The sequence below is a fragment of the Enhydra lutris genome, unplaced genomic scaffold, assembly GCF_002288905.1.
Source record: "Enhydra lutris kenyoni isolate GAN:26980312 unplaced genomic scaffold, ASM228890v2 scaffoldscaffold9, whole genome shotgun sequence".
Taxonomy (NCBI): Eukaryota; Metazoa; Chordata; class Mammalia; order Carnivora; family Mustelidae; genus Enhydra; species Enhydra lutris.
In genome coordinates, this window is record NW_019154093.1 from 73,367,407 (window position 1) to 73,387,142 (window position 19,736).

At 46.2% G+C, this 19,736-nt stretch overlaps 1 protein-coding gene across 3 annotated transcripts in view; it reads left to right on the top strand.

Moving 5' to 3' along the window:
- Positions 1 to 19,736, top strand: part of LOC111143099 (KIAA1324 ortholog) — a 67,890-nt gene that overhangs the window by 19,873 nt on the left and 28,281 nt on the right. For 2 of the 3 annotated variants that reach the window (XM_022496574.1, XM_022496575.1), the window contains exons 2-3: positions 13,404 to 13,524; positions 15,608 to 15,800. In XM_022496574.1, coding sequence (XP_022352282.1) covers positions 13,404 to 13,524; positions 15,608 to 15,800 — 314 coding nt within the window. Of the gene's footprint in view, positions 1 to 13,403; positions 13,525 to 15,607; positions 15,801 to 19,736 lie in introns of those variants that run through there. The other variant, XM_022496576.1, reaches the window with a different exon arrangement.

The window sequence follows — 19,736 nt, forward strand, 5'->3', positions numbered from 1 at the left end:
AAAAAAATCCCCAAAACAAACAAATAAAAAAACCCCAAAACTTCAAAAATTGAAAAAATAAAAAGAAAAGAAAAGTTGAGGTATGTACGTTAGTGTACATCCTATGTCCTCCAGCACCTCTGAATGTGACCATATTTGGAAATAGGGTCTTTGTAGATTGTGGTCAAGTTAAGATGAGGTCGTTAGGATGGGCCCTACCCCTATATGACTGATGTCCTTATCTAAAGAGGAAATTTGGACACAGACACAAACGCACACACACACAGGGAAAATGCCATGTGAAGACTGGGGTTATGCTGCCACAAACCAAGGAAATCCCACGATTGTTGGCCATCACCAGAAGCTAGGAGAGAAGCATGGAACAGATTCTCCCCTTCTTGTCCCATAAAATGAAAACTGTACCGGTGCCCGTATAAGCCAGAACAGCCTTGATCATATTTATATCTCCTTACCCTATCTGTAGTGAGTATTTTTAGCTGAGTTACTCTGAGGTGAAGCGGGAAAACATCTCAAAGTGTTATGGTGAGGGCATAGTGTCGGAATAGAGAGAGAGGGGGTAGAAGTAAGTAGGGACCAGGGAGCAGAGTGAACCTTGCGAGGTGTCTGGTGCTTGGTCTGAGGGCAATGGTGGGGCAGTGGTACATTCTGTTCTGCAGTTCGATGGGTCATGCTGGCTGTGGCCTGGAGAGTGGCTTGGAGGCAAGAAGGGAGCAAAGCCTGGGAGACAGGTGAGGAGGCTCCTCTAGGTGAGAAATGACTGTGTTTTTACTTCAGTGGTAGCAGGTGGATGGAGAGAGGTGGACTGATTCGAGAGATAATGTGAAGGTAGAAAACACACTTCCTGACTTGAACAGGGGCTGAATGTAGCAGTGTAACCAATATCAGAGCAAAAAGGCAATGCCAAGACTGGTTATTTTATTTTTTCAAGAGTTTGGAATTTTTCTTTGTTTGTTTGTTTGTTTCTTTCTTTTTAAAAAGATTTTATTTATTTATTTGTCAGAGAGAGAGCACAAGCAGGGGGAGCAGCAGACAGAGGCAGAGAGAGAAGCAGGCTCCTTGCTGGGCAAGGAGCCTGATAACGGGACTTGATCCCAGGACCTTGGGATCATGACCTAAGCCAAAGGCAGCTGCTTAACCAACTGAGGCATCTAGGCATCCCCAAGTGTTTGGAATTTAGTAAATATTTTAAAGAAATAAGTAAAGGTAAATATTTAAACATTTCAAATGCACATCAAGTAAAATGTACATTTATGAAAATAAACATTTATAAAAATATAAACATCATTATCATTCTAGTATAAATTGTTAGCAGATAAAATTAAGGAAAAGAAACCCTATAAACCCTGAAGACCAGTATTGCCACCACAGTGGAGGACGGTGTGGAGCACCAGTGGGTGAGAGGAGTTGAAAACTGTTTTTTAAATGTTGGAACTGACATGCTTGAGGAACACCCAAGGCAGTTAAACATAAGGATTAGGAGCTCCAGGGAAGGGCTGAGCTCAAGGTGTAAACTTGGAATCATCAGTCCATGAAGACAATTGAAACTTCAGAAATAGCTTTGTGTAAGAGATTTGAACTGAGCTTTAGGAAAGGCTAGGATTTTAGTTGAACTAGAAAATGCAAACACAGAGGGAAGGATTTACAAGTGGAGGGAAAGAGCAAAGCCAAGAACGCTGTGGCATTAGGGATACACGGATTCTGTTAGCAGTGTGCCGGTCAAGGTCTAACAACCTGCTCTTCAAAGGTGAGGGTAAGGGCGCTTTGGTGGCTCAGTCGGTTAAGCCTCTGCCTTCGGCTCAGGTCATGATCCCAGAGTCCTGGGATCGAACCCCGAGTCGGGCTCTCTGCTCCACAGGGAGCCTGCTTCCTCCTCTCTCTCTCTCTCTGCCTGCCTGTCTGCCTACTTGTGATCTCTGTCTGTCAAACAAATAAATAAAATCTTAAAAAAAAAAAAAAAAAGGTGAAGGGAAACCCTGGTTTATCGTGTTTGCTGATTTCCAGGGTATAAATGCTCCCATCCAAGTCGGTGTCCAGCTATCAGTGTCCCTGAGCGTGGGGTCGGGGACAGATGAGCACAGTCAGCTGTGGGGAGCTCCTGCTAGGAGCAAGTGAACGTAGCACACATCTAGACACAGTCCTAATGGGGAGGGAGGGTTCTGCCGGGAGTAGTGCTGGGAGTAGTGCTGGATACGTTTAAGAGGTAACATGGACGGCTAGGATGGCTGCGAAGACAGAGCACAAGCAAGTGTTGACAAGGGTGCAGAGTCACTGAAACCTTCATGCTTCTGGGAATAGAAAACGGTGCGGCCAGCTATGCGAGGTGGTTGGGCCATTCTCAAGAAGTCAAACATAGAGTTACCGTAGGACCGAGCAATTCCATTCCCAAGTATATTTCCAAGAGACCTGAAAACAGACATTCACACCAGAACTTGGACACGGATGGTCATAGCAGCATTATTCACCATAGCCAAAAAGTGGAAACATCCCAAATGTCCCAGCGAGGAATGGGTAAATAAAATGTGGTATATCCATACAATGGAACGTTATTGGGCCATAGAAAGGAATTACGTACTGATACGTGCTACCACATGGAAGAACCTCGAAAACACTAGGCTGATTAAGAGAAGCCAGATGCAAAAACTGCCTATTAGGGTTCCCCGGCTGGCTCAGTTGGTAGAGTGGGAGACTCTTGATCTCGGGGTCATGACTTCAAGCCCCACATTGGATGTAGAGATTGCTTAGATAAAATTAAAACAAAACAAAACAAAACCCAAAACCACAGAGGGCCACCAGGTGTATAATTACATTTATATGAAATGTCAGAAACAGGTAAATCAACACACATGTACAAAGTAGGCTGGTGGGTCCCAGGGGCTCGTGGAGGGGAAGATGCAGAGTGAGTGCTGCTGGGTAAGAGTTTGAGGACTCTACCCAGATTAAGAAACAGTGTTCTAGAAGACTGCGGTGTCCCAGCCGATCAGATTTGTTTGCTCCATTGGCATTCCAGAAGCCCTGTCTGTTGACCTGGCTCTCCAGGCTGGAAGTCTTCCTCCGGATTTGAATTCTCCGTCATCAACAGCTAACACATTTGAACACTACGGTGTCCTTGGAGAGTTTTGCACAGGCCAGTACCTCGCTGCCCTGTTTCTTTCATGCGTGATTAGAAGCTCAGGTAAAAAAATTTAACGGAACACTTTGATCTCATTAGAAAAACCAAGAAAAGCGCATCTTTGAAACATAATCTCATCAAGCCATGCCTTGTAGACAGATGTGTGTACGGAGCTCTCAGCTATCAGAGAGGGATTGGAATTTATAAAGGGACATTTTGTTTCCTGGCGACAAAGCCATTTCAATCCTAGGGATGTTTATAAGCAATACGGAAAATCTCTCTGCACCTGACAGGCTGGCTGGAGGTACCAAATATCTAAATGTCAACGACCAGCCTTTCTCCTGGAGAGATTAGCTTTGGTGGTGGGTGGGGGGGTTGTTGCTGGGGAAGAAAAAGAGGGAAAAGGACAGATGTTATTTCATATGTATGAGCAGACTGGGATCAGAGGGTGAGTTGGGACAGGCGGTAAACAGCAAGGGGAACCAAGGAGGGGGGTCTACCTCCTGCTGTCATCATTGCTGTTAGGCCACAAATGTCTCCTCCTCACAGCCCTATTGCCAGGAAGAGGAGGGACGAGCTGGGGCACCCCCTCCATGAGCTCTTTCCAGGCAGGGTCATGGCAGCCGCTGCCTTTTTCTTTCTTTTGTTAGCCAGTTTACAAAGAGCTTTCCTGAACATCATTTCCTAATTGTCCCGAGAATTTGCTGTTATTCAGTTTGGGTGGATGGGTGAGATCTACTTAATCATCTTATAAACAAACAAACAAATAAATAAAATAAAATGTGGGGCCCCCCGGGGGCTCAGTCAGCTGAATGACTGACTGTTGATCTCAGCTCAGGTCTTGATCTTAGGGTTGTGGGTTTGGGCCCAGCGTGGAGCCTACTTAAAAAATAGATAATAATAATAATTAGTTAATTTTAAAAAAATCATCTTAGCAGGGCGCTGTCATCCCTATTTTGTGGGCACAGGGAGGAGATTTAATAACTGATCCCCGATTGTGCAGTTTGGGGTGGCGGGACAAGGTGAGAGTCTGGATCTTTGGGCTCTAATCAAGAGTGTCTTGCACAGCTCCAGAACCTCTCTAGAGTCTACCTTTTCCCCACCATGCAGTCATTCAACAAATCCTTACTGAGAGCTACTGTGTGGCAGGCACTGTCCTGGGCACTTGGGCTACGTTAGTGAACGAAAATAAAGATACCTTATCTTATGGAGTTTTGCATCTGATTCTAGAGTGAGGATGGGGCAGAAATAGACAAGAAACATAATGAATAAGTTACAAAGTGTGTTTGAAAGTGGTAAGTGTATGGAAAAAAGTCACTCAGGATTTGAGGATCAGTGGGGTGGAGGGGATGGGATTACAGTTGTAAATAGGGAGGTCACAGTGGTAGGGATAATGTCACGTGCGTTGGTGGGGGCTAAAAGGGAATGTGAAGTGACCAGCCCAGAGCCCGGAGCAGAGCGTGCTTGTAGGTGCTCACTAATGGTGGCTGTCATCACCACACCAAATCTGTCCCTCTATTGCCCTGTCCGTGTCTCCCAGGAGCCCTCAGGCCAAGGCTGTGCCCAAAATGGACAGGCAGCTCAGGTTCCAGGCAGGTTGGACAGCAGGGTCAGGGTCCTACCTGGCCCAGGGCATGGCGGCACAAAGTGCCTCAGCTGGGTGTAAAGACCCAGGATCCTGTAAAGACCCAGGATCCTGTAAAGATCCAGGATCCAATGTGTCCATGGCCAGACCAGCAGGGCAGGTCCTGCAAGGGTGAACAAGCACCATCTCTGTTGTTTTTGACCAACATGGAAGCTGAAAACCCAGAGTAGAATAGAAAATGTTGAAAGAAGGGGCAGCGTAAGTCCAGGGCTCCCCCATACTCCTTCAGACCCGGAACCCCAGGGCTCCCGACACCATGTTGCTAGGCAACAGCACACAGATGGAGGACAGCCAACGGGGGCCAGCCTGCCTGGGGTCTGTTTGCTTTGGCTGCTGCTGGGTCTGGTGCCTGTTCTGGGGAGAGGCTGTGCAAGGAAAGGAAACACCTGACTAAAAGCATGATTAGAGGAAGACCACAAAGACATCCTTGACTCTGAGTCTGCTTCCGTGCCTGCAATTCCACCTTGAGCCATTTGCTCCTTCAAGCTGAGTCTGGAATGTGAAACTTTTGGTTAAAACAATATCTTCACTGAGGAGAACAGATCTGTAAAATTTTAGGAAAAGCCAACAACACAGGGTTGCTTCATTCAAGCAGGGGAAATCCCTACTCCCCTCCAAAGGAGATTTCTAAACCCCTAGACTCTGGACCATAATTTGAAAATCCTTGACTTTAAAATATTTCAGCCCCCTGTTAAAAAGTGAACAGCCTTTACTCCACGAAATAGTTATTTTAAAACTACTAATTTTATGACCGATTTTCATGGTTTTCTGCTGGGGGAGGGGTGGTGGATCACAAACTCCTCTGAGCATCTGATGAAGTCTGTAGACCCTCTGCCCAGGAAAATGCACATACCTGCAATTCTGCATCTTGTTGTATTGGGGAAGTGGTCCATGGGCTGTAGGTTAAGGATCTCTGTCCTGTGGGACATTTGTTTACCTGATTTGCTTCCAAGTGAGACAAATACTTCAGTCTCGAGGTATAGAAGAGAGTTTTGAAGGAGGGAGAGAGCAAGGGGGAAAAAGATCTAGACAAAAATCAGAATCTTAGGGATGAAGCCCAGGAATCTGTATTTTTAACACGATCTCCAGGCAGTTGTGAAGATCAGACAGATGTGAGCACCAGAGGCCTGGAGGTGGTCAGTCTAGGGTCCTGGGGCCCAGGAGACACTGCTACTGAGTTAGCAGTCCTCCTGAGGGTGAGGAGGAGAGAGAGAGAGGGAGAAGTCCTGCTGCCCTCCCCAGTCTGACAGGCTGGAGAACAATAAGAAAGAGCCTGTGTTCACAATGGGAAACTGAGGTCACTGTGCCCCTGAGCCTCAGCCAGACCATTCACCCAAAGCAAAAAGAACAAAGAGCAGGAGTTCGTCCTACTAAGGCTGGGCCTAAGAGAAAGTCTCATTTGGGACACTGATGTTTAAATTCTGACATTTCTTTCTTTTTTTCTTTTTTTTTTTTTAAGATTTTGTTTATTTATTTGACAGACAGAGATCACAAGTTGGCAGAGAGGCAGGCAGGGTGGGAGGGGAGCAAGCTCCCCACAGAGCAGAGAGCCCGATGTGGGGCTCCATCCCAGGACCCTGAGGTCATGACCTGAGCCGAAGGCAGAGGCTTTAACCCACTGAGCCACCCAGGCGCCCCAAATTCCGATATTTCTCTGTGGTTTCCCATGTTCTGTATGCTGTCCCTACCAGAAAAGGTTAGTGTCCCCTTGATAGTCAAGGTTGTTTAATGGGATCTGTTCCCATCGGAGTCAGGTGCTTTCCAAGCAAAGAAGCATTTGCTACTGAGTCAACAAATAACTATCGATCCCACTGTATCAAGCTTAGGGTGTTTGCCTGGCCTATTCTGCCTCCATCCTGAGATTCTCTCCAGAGGATCTGCTTTTTCAAGGATGGTGAGAGAAGGGCATGAGCCTGTAAGGAAGAAAAGAGCAGGAGGCGACCTCCTTCAGAACCCAGGGCCTATAGTCAAAATCCGGGTTTACTTAAGAACCTGTTTCTTGACACAGGTCCTATCCTAGCCAAGACAAACGCAAGTTGTGTTTATCTCCTGCTTCCTTGGGTGGTTGTGGCTTTATGCAACAGTGACTTGGTGATACTCAGATTTAGAGGTGAGACCCCCTGCTGGGCTCCGTCTTATCCTGCCTGTGGAGGGGAGGTATCCACCCCCCACCCACCTCGTTGCTGTGGTTCTTCACCCTGACAATGTTTTACTCGGGTGTAGCCCTTTATCCAAATCAAACAGTGAAGATTTGTGCAGTCCAATGTGTATAAATTTTACCTAAAAGTAAAAAAATAGCAACAACTTTCAGAAGGGTGGAGTAGGTGGGAATAAATGTGGAGTGGGTCCAGGTAGATGAACAAGAATGGCAGAAATTAAGTATTGAAACTGGGGGATGGGATCATTATATTCCGTTTTTAAAAAGTAAATAGTTGACATTTTTGACAATAAAAAGAAAAAAAATAAATACAAAGGACTTAGAGATGTCTGTTTTTGCTTAGAAATCTCCTTCCCTGATCAAGAACCTTAAAGAAACTCATACTCTTTACCTAGTAAATTCCACTTCTGGGAATGTATCCAAATCAAATAATGAGAGGTACACAGAAGGCTTCATAGTAGTGCTATTTAAAATAAGGAAAAAACTGGATAAAACTCAATGTTAAAGGAACTGTGGTACAGCCATTAAAGACGCGGGAAAGTGCTTGTGACCAAAATTATAAAAAACAACAACAACAAAAAACAAAAACAAAAACAAAATAGCCACAGCACGAAACTCCAAACTGTACTATCTTCACTTTGTTTTTAGAAATGCATGTGCACGTATAGAAAAAGGCTCTGGAAAGAAATGTAATCGTACGTTTAAAGTAGTGATCTCTACTTGCTTGGGCTTGTGGTCGATTTTTACGATCATTTTATTTTTTAAAATAAAATTTTTTTACTATCATTTTAATTGTAGCCTGTATTTTCATCTTTTCCTCAATGAACATGGATTTCTTTGATAATTATTTTAAAAACTGAGCAGAGCCATTTTGAAGGAAGTAGGGGGGCAACAGTGGAAGAGAGGACTGATTACCGTGCAGGTTCCAGTCATAGAAGAATAGGGTACCGGAAGCAGAAGGAATCTAGAAAAGGCCTAAACTCAACTTTCTCAGTTTACAAATGCAAAGACCCCAGACGAGTCAGTCCCTCGGACCTCCGGCTTAGCACCGCCCTGAGCCCTCACTTCCCTCCAGGGACCTCTGCAACTCCAGATCCTGGGGACTCTGGACACACGTCAATCCTAGCAGGCCCCGCTCGGGGACCAGCTATTTGACTTACTAGCCAGTCTGGGTCGCCTGCTGCCGGTGTCTGTGGCCAGCTGGCCTGGGGAAATGCCCTGGCAGGAAGAAGGTTAGAGGAGCAATGGGCCTCACAGCCACCCGATCACCCAGTGCCTGTCCCTCTAACAGTCCTGCCCGAACCTCTCTGTCTCGGCTCTGCTGTCACAGAGGTTAGTTAGTTACTTCTAAGTAAGGAGTGAGGTTCACGTTTGTGGTGTCTGGCCTTGTCATGGCTTTTGAACCACTGTGAGTTGAAAAAGAAACAGTGTGGTTGCATGGTTAGTGTCAGGTTGGAGTCAGAGATGTGTTATAGCCTTTGCCAGAGTCCTTAGACATGGTCTTAGTCCATTTGGGCGGCTCTAACAGAATACAGTAGACTGGGTAGCTTCAAAGGCAAACGTTTCTTACTCATGGTTCTGGAGGCTAGGAAGTCCAAGATCAAAATGTAGGGAGATCCAGTGTCAGGGGAGAGCACTCTTCCTGGGAAGATAACCTTCTTCTCACTGTATCCTCTCTTATACGAGACTCTGTTCCTCTTCGTATAAGGACACTGATCCCTTCGTGGGGGCTCCAGGCTCATGTCCTAATTACTTCCCAAAGGCCTCACCTCCAAATACTATCATACCAGGGCTTCACCAGGGGACACAAATAAGCAGTCCATAACAGATATCAAAATCTTCTCTGGAGAAAGTGGGGGCAAGAAGAACGTGCAAGGATAATTAATTGTAGAGAGTGGTGGAAGAGCAGAAATTGGCCTACCTATGTACGCGTTTATGACCTGTCTCCTCCCTGCCCCATCCCTGCCAGCACACTCCCCACCACGGACGCATCTACACTCCTTGAGAGCCGAGACTGTCTCGGACATCACTGCTTCCTCAGAACTTAGCACAGAAGAGGCCCTCAAGAACTACATGTTGAATGAGCAATGAGTGAACACCACATTCCTAGAATGTGGAAGACCTGACGTGTTCCAAGTGAACAGTATTTCCAGAGTTTAAACATTTTAATTCCAAAAGAGCAGAATGTTTGAAAAACAATATTTTTTGGCACTTACTCTTTATTTGCAGAATTGCAGCACGCTGCTTTCAAACAGATGTCGGTAGAAAGCACATAAGCACCAGGGGACCGCCATGGCGGGGGGCGTATCCAGTGAGACGGTCATCATGGCCACTCTGTCTGTTGTCTTCCGCCCCTTCCTCCCCTCCTCCTTCTTGGTGTCTTTTTAACTTGGCCAATATATATGCTTCTCTACCAGATCATAGGCTTCTACTCTGTGGTGTACTTAATAGGTTAAGTCAGAGATTGGGCAGGTTCTTGTAGCATAATCTTTTTTTTTTTTAAACTAGAAAAATTTTCTTGAAATACACATAGCATAAAATCATCTTGACCACTTTGAGGGCACCTAGGTGGCTCAGTCGGTTAAGCATCTGACTCTTGGTTTCAGCTCAGGTCATGATCTCAGGGCCGTAGGATTGAGCCCCATGTGAGGCTCTGTGCTCAGCATGGGGTCTGCCTCAGATTCTTTCTCCCTCTCCCTCCCACTCTCTCAAATAAATACATAAAATCTTTGAAATAAAATTATCTTGACCAGTTTTATTGTACAGGTCAGGCATTAAGTCCATTCCCACGGGCAGCCATCGCCACCATCCACTGACAGAACTCCTTTCATCCTGCAAAACCAAAATTCTACTCAGGGGCCCAACCCCCAGCAACCACTATTCTACTTTTTCTCTCTATGAATCTGACCAGTATGGGTACCTCATCCAAGTGGAATCACATAGTGTTTGTCCTTTCGTGACTAACCTAATTCACTTGGCATCATTTTCATTTACCAACAGATAGCTCAGTATTTGAGCAAGGAAATTCCAGCTTTGGGATTCTTTTCTTCTTCTTTCTCACGTTCCCCAGGAGTACGCCATGTGGCTGGATGACTTAGGAAAGGGCAGATAAACTAAGGTGCCCACCCCTTATTTCCAAACCCTACCCTTCTCCTGAAGCCACTGCCTACTGTGGCCCATTTAAAATTATAACTTGGCGGGGGAGGGGTTGGCACCTTGCTGGCTCAGTTGGTTAAACATCCAACTCTTGGTTTGGCTCAAGTCATGATCTCAGGGCTGTGGGATCAAGTCCTGTGTCTGGCTCCATGCTCTGCGAGGAATGTGTTGGAGATTCTCTCTCTCCTCTGCCTCTCCACCCTCAAATAAATAAACATAAATCTTAAAAAAACAAAAAACAAAAAACAACCTGTGATTTGGATATGTGTCATATCGCTGTGCATGGAGAGCAAGGAATTGTGTGCTGGACACACATACCAAATATATTTGTATATCTCCTTTGCCCATATGTTACGTAGACTGTACACGTCCAAGGACAGATCACTGGGTAAACTTGATTTGTTCATGGAACACTGACTGCAGTCAAGGAGTGCTGTCACTTAATGCCTCTGATTCAACTGCTTGTCTAAGCTTATGTCCTGAATGGTGAAGTCTCCCAGTTCAGATTTGAAACAGCTGCAGCAGACCCATCACCTTGGATGGTGGAAATATCCCCAAGTGACACAAAGTAAATTAGCACATATTGAAAGGGGAGTTTTCTAAGGCTTGGAATCAACCATTTTCCCAGCAAACCTCCCACCCAAGTGGGACCCAGGGGACGCCAAATGAAAGGCAGCGAAGAGAAACAGACTTGGCCCGTGTGTCTCCGAAAGCCAAATGCAGTCCAAGTGGACTGAAATGATTTGCCCGAACAGATTAGGTATTTTAACACCAATTCTCAGGCCTCAGAAGCAAGTCTGGCTGTTGGCAGACAGCCATCACTGCCTTATTTAATTTTTAGATTTGACTGTTAAATTTGGCCCAGTGGGAAATTGTGTTTGATTGGACGTATGAAGGTGGTGGATTCGGGTGGGAAGGCCTGGGTTCTAGCTTGGTGACTTACCTGCTGTGTGAGCTGGGACTGGCCCTTTCACCTCGTTGAGAGTTTTTCTCATCTGTACAATGAGGGAAACATTCCTGCTCTGCTTGCCTTATGGGGAATTTGAAGATCAAATAAGACCATGTTTGAGAACTCTAAAATTACTATGCAGATGACCAGCGTAATTATGCTTACAGGCAGAACATCGAATCCTTTCTGCCCAGTTCACTCAATTCTGCATTTAATTTACACACTGTGGATTTTAACTCTCATTCTTGTAGGAAAACCCTTTGGGGAGTATCGTTTTTAGACCTGGAATTGCTAATCTCAGCATCCTCTGAGATAAGGAAAAGACTGGAATTATGGGGAAAAATAGACTCAGAGAGACAATAGCCCAAGGACACAAAGGATTGCCACCCTGCTGTTCTTTCTTTCCTAGATGACACTGACATCTAAGCCCAAAGCCAAAGATTCTCATCAAAAGTTACGCTCACAGTTCCCCCAGTTTCCCCCTTCTCTACATCTTCTCCCTGTGGATGAAAATGCTGAGTTTGTGTTGCTATCTTGAGCCCTACTGGACACAACACTCAGTAACTCTAATGGCTGGACATAAAATATGTATGTGGTAAATATGTATAATAGAGAGAAATAAAGTTGTTCTCTTACAATCTTAAGTTTCTGAAACGACAGCTCGAGAAAACACATTCACCGTGTTTCCACAAATCTGAGATGCCATTGCTTCTAAGACCCACTATTTTTATGTATCGCAAAGAGAGGAGAGTTTTATCAGTTAAAATACATGGGGGTGCCTGGGTGGCTCCATGGGTTAAGCCTCTGCCTTCGGCTCAGGTCATGATCTCAGGGTCCTGGGATCGAGCCCCACGTCAGGCTCTCTGCTTGGCAGGGAGCCTGCTTCCCCCTCTCTCTGCCGTCCTCTCTGCCTATTTGTGATCTCTCTCTGTGTCAAATAAATAAATAAAATCTTTTTTTTTTTTTAAGATTTTATTTATTCATTTGACAGACAGAGATCACAAGCAGGCAGAGAGGCAGGCAGAGAGAGAGAGGAGGAAGCAGGCTCCCCGCTGAGCAGAGAGCCTGATGCGGGGCTCGATCCCAGGATCCTGGGATCACGACCTGAGCCGAAGGCAGTGGCTTTAACCCACCGAGCCACCCAGGCGCCCCAATAAATAAAATCTTAAAAAAAAATATGACACAGTGCTTTCTCATTACGTCAGCTGTGATTTCACAGATGTTAAAATGTGAAATATGCATCTTAGAACAGATGAAATGCAGTGTGTTTACCTCTTCCAAAAGATTAAGTTTTCTCCTTTTGGTTCTGATGCATTCTTAGATTAGCAAACTTAAAAAACATCTCATTTTTAGTCTCTGCTCCTTGCATTTACACGTGGTATGCAGTCATTCTTTTAGATGGGTTGAAGGGGGACAGTAAACCTATTTTTCTTATGGATACTATAGTACCAAGTACTCTGGCACTTGAATATAGAGTTAGGTAAAGGCGGCTTATAAAATACTTGACAGAGCCAAAATTACATTAATCCTGTGGTCTGTCACTTATTATAAGATTTAAAAGAGGAAGAAATGTTTAAGGGCGTGGGATGCATCTATGGTGGTCTTTTTTCCTCCCACATAGTGCTTTTTATTATTTTTGTTGTTACTGTTATTCTGTGAAATGCCTGATTAGGCTGTAGTGGCTGTTATTTAGGTTAGACTTAGTTCAGGAAAGCGAATGAACTGTGAGTTTCCCAGTACACAGAGAAATTAGGTATGAACAGGTTCCGGTAATGAGAGCTGCCTGGGTGAAAATAATGACGTTTTCATAAAATGCAAGGAGGGATTTAGAGTCTTTCTGGGCAGAAGAGAGTATGAAGAACAAGAAAATACAGCTTCTGTGACAATCCTTTGCACACGTTCCAGGGACCAGAACTTGCTCATAATTCTGTTGTTGAGGACAAGAAAAACTGCACCTGTTTCTAGCCCGTTCTGAACTTCCCTTCTCACCTTACTCTTGCCTATCAGGTCATTCCTTAAAAACAACGGCCAAGAGAGTCACCACACAGAAAGGATTTCTAAGGACTAGACCATGGCCGGGTGGAGAGGAAGGATCCAAGTCATTGTAGTTCCTGTAGGCTTCCTAACAAGCATTTGGGCACGATCCCTGCTCGCTGCCTGGGAAGAGGTGGGGGTAAGGGGGTGTTTGGCTGGTGTGGTACCATGTTGGCCAGTCAGTAGCCACCACGATCCTTGCTCCCTGCTGGGCGGGGTGGAGGCAGGGGTCTGGCGTGGTACCACGTTGGCGAGTGTCAGTAGCCGTCACGCTGGGTGAGCAGTGGGTGGAAAGCTATTAATGTTTGATCCCTGCTAATGCACATCTTGCCCTTTGTTGTCTCCCCTGTAGTCCGAGTACCACTACGAGTACACCGCGTGTGACAGCACAGGATCCAGGTGGAGGGTCGCCGTGCCGCACACCCCGGGCCTGTGCACCAGCCTCCCTGACCCAGTCAAGGGCACTGAGTGCTGTAAGCAGTCCTGCTTCTCGCCCTTGGCCTTTGCCCCAAACCTCTCGGCATCGGAGCTAGGACCTCCCCGACAGTGCCACTGACTTAAGGAATCAGATTTTTCCCTCGTTTAACCCCCTACCCCTTTGAGATTTGGCGCAGAAATGTTATTTCATGGCTGCAAACTGGGCATCTAAATTTGCCTTTATTTTCATTTTTTTTAAATTGAAATCCCATCAGGGGATAAAGAATGAGCAACTCCAGCTGTGTGCCACTTAGATCTTTTTTTTTTTTTTTTTTTGGTTCACATCCATTTGCTTTTGTGCCTGGGCGGGTCTCTCCAATCTACGCTCACCAGCCACAATCAGTCCCTAGGAAAGACTGTGATTTGCTTTTGTTCTTGAAAAGGAAACCAGAGAAGATGAATTTCTGCAGAGACAGATCTTTAAAATGCACTGGGCATCGCTTCAGAGAAGAGAATTTTCCCCTGCCATGGAGCTGCCTGTGCAGTGGGGAAGGTGGTGACTTGTCTGCAGCTCTGTCCCCACCTCTGTGACTCTGTTGTCCCAACTTTCCCACAGCTGGCAGCTCTTTCCCCTCCACTGTTCTTTCTAGAAATGTAAGGGGGTAACAATAGGGACTACAGTCAAGGAATACTTCAAGATTTGGAAAGGAGACTGGGGACATTTAAATTCTAAAAAAAAAAAAGCTTGCCTTGAGCCTGGTTCAGTCGGCAAGCAAGTGCCTGTTAAATTAATGAGTGGATATTGCTAAGGTCTGAGCAGGACCAAGGTGTGAATAATGCTAACAAATGAGCCATCTTCAGGTAACTCAGCCAACTCAGTTGAGTTCCTCCTATGGGCACATGCTATGAACCTCGAAGAGACCTAAGGCCCAGTCTCTGCCTTCAGATACCTACAGTCTTCTAGAAGAAGCAAACATTCACATCTCCATTCATTTTTTTCAGCAAAACTTAGCGGAGCCCCTGCCATGTCTGTGCCCATCACTGAGCCACTGTCCCTGGAGCCCAGAGCCTTGTGGAAGGCCCACATCAATACGATGTGTTAATATGGGGTGAAGAAGAATGGGAGTTACAGATGGATGCTTGGGGATCAGGAAGAGCTGGGGGGACCACCTGGGCAAAAAGTTTGCATGTGGAAAAACACCAAACACATCCAGGGAAGAACATGTGGTCTGGGGCAGAGCCAACAGAGGGAGGGTAACGGAGGGGGCTGAGGCGGAGAAAATCCTGTAGGGGGAGATCAAGCTGGAAAGTTAAGTTGAGGGGAAATTATGGAAGACTTGGAATGCTTGGCTGAGAGCTTAATTCTATAACCAAAGGGGGAGTGCCTGATGATTTTTTTTAAATAACAGGAATAATAGTACATATCAGTGTGTTAGAAAGACACCTCTGACCACAGAATGAGCAAAAAACAGGAAATAGGGAACCAGGTAGGAGGACACTGCAGTAGTTGAGTTAATAGGCATGAGAATCCCGACCAACATGGCGGCAGTGGAACCAGAAAGGAGACAGAGGCCAAAGACTCAAGGGGGACATTCATGGCTACAGTGCTGGGCACCATTCAGAGGGGTCAGCACGAGAGGCCATGGTATCTTCTACTGGAGAGTTCTTAGAATAGCTGAGGCTTTCCCTTAGGAAATGTCATGGATATGCCCAAAGTCCCTCAGCAAGGCAGAGTTCCCATAGCCCTAAATCTTTTTTTTTCTTTTTTTTTTTTAGTAACAGCTTTATTGAGATATAATTTGTATGTCATAAAATTCACCCTCAAACGTGTAAAGTCCAGTAGTTTTTGTCCAATTCTTCTCCAAAAGAAACATCACATCCACAAGCAATCTCTCCCCATGCTCTCCCCTCAAAGTCCCAGGCACCACAAATCTGCTTTCTGTCCCTGTGGATTTGCCTATTTTGGACATTCCATATACATGGAATCATACAAGAGGTGCCATGGTTCTAAATCTTTGTGGGGCATACTCCTAGATCTCGATCTTCTGTTCCCCCTTTTCAGGTGCCCACAAGCTGCCCAGTTCTCCTGGAGTGGCAGGAGTCTCACCACCCTGCCCTTATCCCCGCTCTGTGTTCTAGCCTTCTCCTGCAAAGCGGGGGAGTTTCTGGATATGAAGGACCAGTCCTGTAAGCCCTGCGCCGAGGGCCGCTACTCCCTCGGCACGGGCATCCGGTTCGACGAGTGGGATGAGCTGCCCCATGGCTTTGCCAGCCTCTCAACCAACATGGAGATGGAAGACAGCACTACTGAGTCCATGGAGAACTGCACTGCGTGAGTGCCTCCTCCTCTCCCTTCCCCTGTGCTGGGCTGGGGAGGTTGGAAACAAGGGAGCCAAGTAGCCAAGGGGAGGCCAGAGCCGCTTCCCACAGGACTGTTGGACATGACGCCCACCTCAGCACACTTTTACCGATCCAAACTTACCGGTGACTGACAGGCACTTGTGAAAGGTGGAAAACTGGAGGCAATAAGGGGATAAGGTAGACAAGGGTTAAGTGGCCAGTCTGCTTAAAACAAAACCTAATTGGAGTTCCACCATGGGATTTTGGATTGGGAGTAAACTTCCTCAACTTGAGTGCAACACAATGTGCAAAGCCTTAGGTATCTCCCTGGCTTTGGTGCTAACTCCTAAAACGGGCCAGCCCAACCAATGTTTATGGGTTGGGGGGGATAGGCTAGGACCAGAGCTTTGGTCAGTGGCGGTCCAAACCCCTTAAGACCCTGGGGACTAGCCCCATGTTCCTCGGGAACTGGTGAGCTATCCTTCTCGTAGCTGTGAATATTTAATCCCAGGAACAAGAATTAAATGATGCGGCTTTTACGTGCCAGGTACTGTTCTGAATCCTTTCCCTATATTACTTTCTATAATTCTCACAAGAACCCTCTGAAATTGGTATTATTGTTCCCTTCACACACATGAGGAACAGGAGGCTCAGAGAGGTTAAGTGACTTGTGCTTTTTTACCCAGCTTCAAACCTGTGACATTGGAATGCAGACCCAGTCCCAAACTTTCTACTGCCCCGTGCAGACATTCTCAAGGAACATGTAGCGTACGCAAGGCAATGTTGGGTTCTTACGGGAGAATTGTGGAGGGATGTACAGATGTGAAAGACAGTCACCCACTGCTCCTTGTTCAATATTGACAAAGAAGATGGGACAAGGGCCACCAGGGTGGCTGAGTCAGTTAAGCGTCTGACTCTTGATTTTGGCTCAGCTCATGATCCCAGGGTTGTGAGAGGAGCCCCAAGTCTTCTTCAGGCTCTGCGCTCAGCATGAAACCTGCTTAAGATTCTCTCTCGCCCTCTGCCCCACCCCCAAAAAAATAAAAGAAGATGGGAGAAAAGTACATGGAAGTTTCTCTTATACCCAAGCAATCAAAAGGATAAAAAGAAGTTAATAATTGTTTACACTTGTGTTATACTTGGATTTCTAAAACTGGGACCAATGTCTCCCATTCCTAAAACTGGGACCAAAACCCCTCCCATTTCTAAAACTGGGACCAATGTCTCCTATTCTCTCAATAAGAAATAGAGAGAAAAAAAATTACGGAAGCACCATTATCAGAGCCAGGCAGCAGGCATTTTATGGTCCAATTTTAATGTCACTTTAGAATTTAATATTTGTGTCAGAATCATTGCATGACAAGGTTGGCAGCAGAGATAGAGCCAGAGAGGGTTAAAGCTGAAAGGGGACCCATTTGCGCCTTAATAGAGAATGTGATTGACCCCAAACAAGGTGCAGGCCTCGCTCACTCAATCAATTCTTACCCTCACGAAGAAAGGGTTTCTCTCCCTCTCGGGACCTCACTGAGAGTCCAGAAATCATTACCGCTCAGCAAGACAGGATGTGGGCCGGTTAATAACAACTTGTGTTTCCATAGCACAGAAGGCTTCAGGACCTGGATCTTCAGGGAGCCCAAGACATCCCCGGGAGGGGGGAAAAGGATGTTTCTCCTCTGTAGAAACCGAGAGGAAATGGGCACCTAGAGAGGCTTTGTGATTTCCACACTGCCCTCAGAAAGGCGGTCATGGCACTAGTACCAAAAAACCGAGTGCCTGGCTTTTCTGCTCACCTGAGTATTTACCTGAATCCATGCCCACTGCCTCTACCCTGACCAGAGCCCGCCTCCTGCCTGTTCTGGGCACCCCCAGCTGGTCTCAGCTTCCACTCCAGCCTCTGTGGGGCCCCTGGCCATCAGTGGCCAGACCCATCTACTTAAAACATAGAGCCAACCGCAGTACTTCCCCGCTCAAAACTCCATATTCTACGGATTCCTGTTTTCTGGGAATAAAATCCAGTACCTTGCCACAGCCTGCATGGCCCTGCCTTGGTGCAGCCTCTGCCTTCCGCCCATTTCGCCGGGATCCAGCCACGCTGGCAACCATGCTCCTTCCCTCCTGTGTCTTTGTTTTGTGTGTGGGTTTTTTTTTTTTTTTTAAGATGTTATTTATTTATTTATTTGAGAGAGAAAGAGAGAGAGTGTGCAGCATGCATGAGTAGGGGGAGGGGCGGAGAGAGAGAATCTCAAGCTGACTCCACACCCAGCAAGGAGCCTAATGCCGGGCTCCGTCTCACAACCCTGAGATCATGACCTGAGCCAAAATCTAAAGCCGGACCCTCAACCAACTGAGCCACCCAGGTGTTCCCCGCCCAGCTCTTTGGACACAGTCTCCTCCAGCTCTTTCGGCTGATTCCTGCTTTACCCTCAGGTCTCTGCCTAAAAGTCACTTCCTGGGAGCTGCCAAACCTGGCCCCATAGATTCCCATTACATACACACTGTTCATCTTCTATTTCTCTTTACGGCACTTATCAGACTGATTACTATGTGATTAGTTGTGTGATTAAGTAGCTGTCCTAATCACTTCAGTGCCTCAATTTCCTCATCCTAAAACAAAACAAAACAAAACAACCGGTGGTCTTTTTCTTTTAGGCTGTGGTGAGGATTAAATGAAATGATCCGTGTGAAGAATTTAGAGCAATGCCTGGCACTAGAAATCAATCAACACGTGTTGTTATTGAACAGGAAATGATCTGCACCAGAGACAGCTCTGACAGAACCCAGAATCGCGGTGCCTTGTGCAAATGTAGCCCACTGACGGCGTCCTTTTAATTATTCACCTCACTTTGGGAGTTATTTATAGATAACGCCATGGAGCCCATCAGCACTAAGGGTTGTCTCTTTTAACAGGAGAAATCAATACTATTAGGTTAAGGGGAGATGTCTGGGATGAGCTCAGCTTAGGTATTTTTTTTTTTTTTAAAGATTTTATTTATTTATTTGATGGACAGAGATCACAAGTAGGCAGAGAGGCAGGCAGAGAGAGAGAGGAGGAAGCAGGCTCCCTGCTGAGCAGAGAGCCCGATGCAGGGCTCGATCCCAGGAACCTGGGATCATGACCTGAGCCGAAGGCAGAGGCTTTAACCCACTGAGCCACCCAGGTGCCCCCAGCTTAGGTATTTTGGATAAGCTTCCATTTGAGAATAACATCGTCGAAGAACTGTTATTATTCTAAAAACTCAGGGGGAATCCAGTGGACTATTGGAGGTCCCCTTCACTGGCCACTGTTAATAATTGCCTGGGCTGGTCTCAGGCCAAACAATGATATAATGGACTTATCTTTGGTCACCCTTTTCCACACCCACCTGGTAATCCCGAGTCCCTCCTGTTTGCCAGGGCCACGCTTGGTGCCCGAGCAACAATGTGAGCAAGACAAGGGTGACCTCTGCCCTCACAGAGTCTGTCAGCCAGCCAGGAGGACAGACAATTAAAGAAGACTTAAATAAATTAAAGAGGAATTAGAATATGACCAGAGGAGAAAGCCAAATGGCAAATAAACCAAAGAAAAGATGGTGAACCTCGATAATAATCAAGGAAAAGAGATTTAAAGCTCAAGAAGCCGTTATCTTCTACCCTATCACATTGACAACAACTTTATAGTCTGACCATTCCAAACTTGGGGAGCCTGTGGAGAAACAGGAATATTCTCACATGCCAAGAGGGGCACATCCATAGCAACCACTTTGGAGAACTGTGGCAGGAGCTGGTAAAGTAGGAGGTTCACATGCCCTCTCACCCAGCTTCCCTCTCAGACATGCATACAAGGAGAGGTACAAAAATGTCTCAAGGGGCACCTGGGTGGCTCAGTGGGTTAAGCCGCTGCCTTCAGCTCAGGTCATGATCCCAGGGTCCTGGGATCGAGCCCCATATC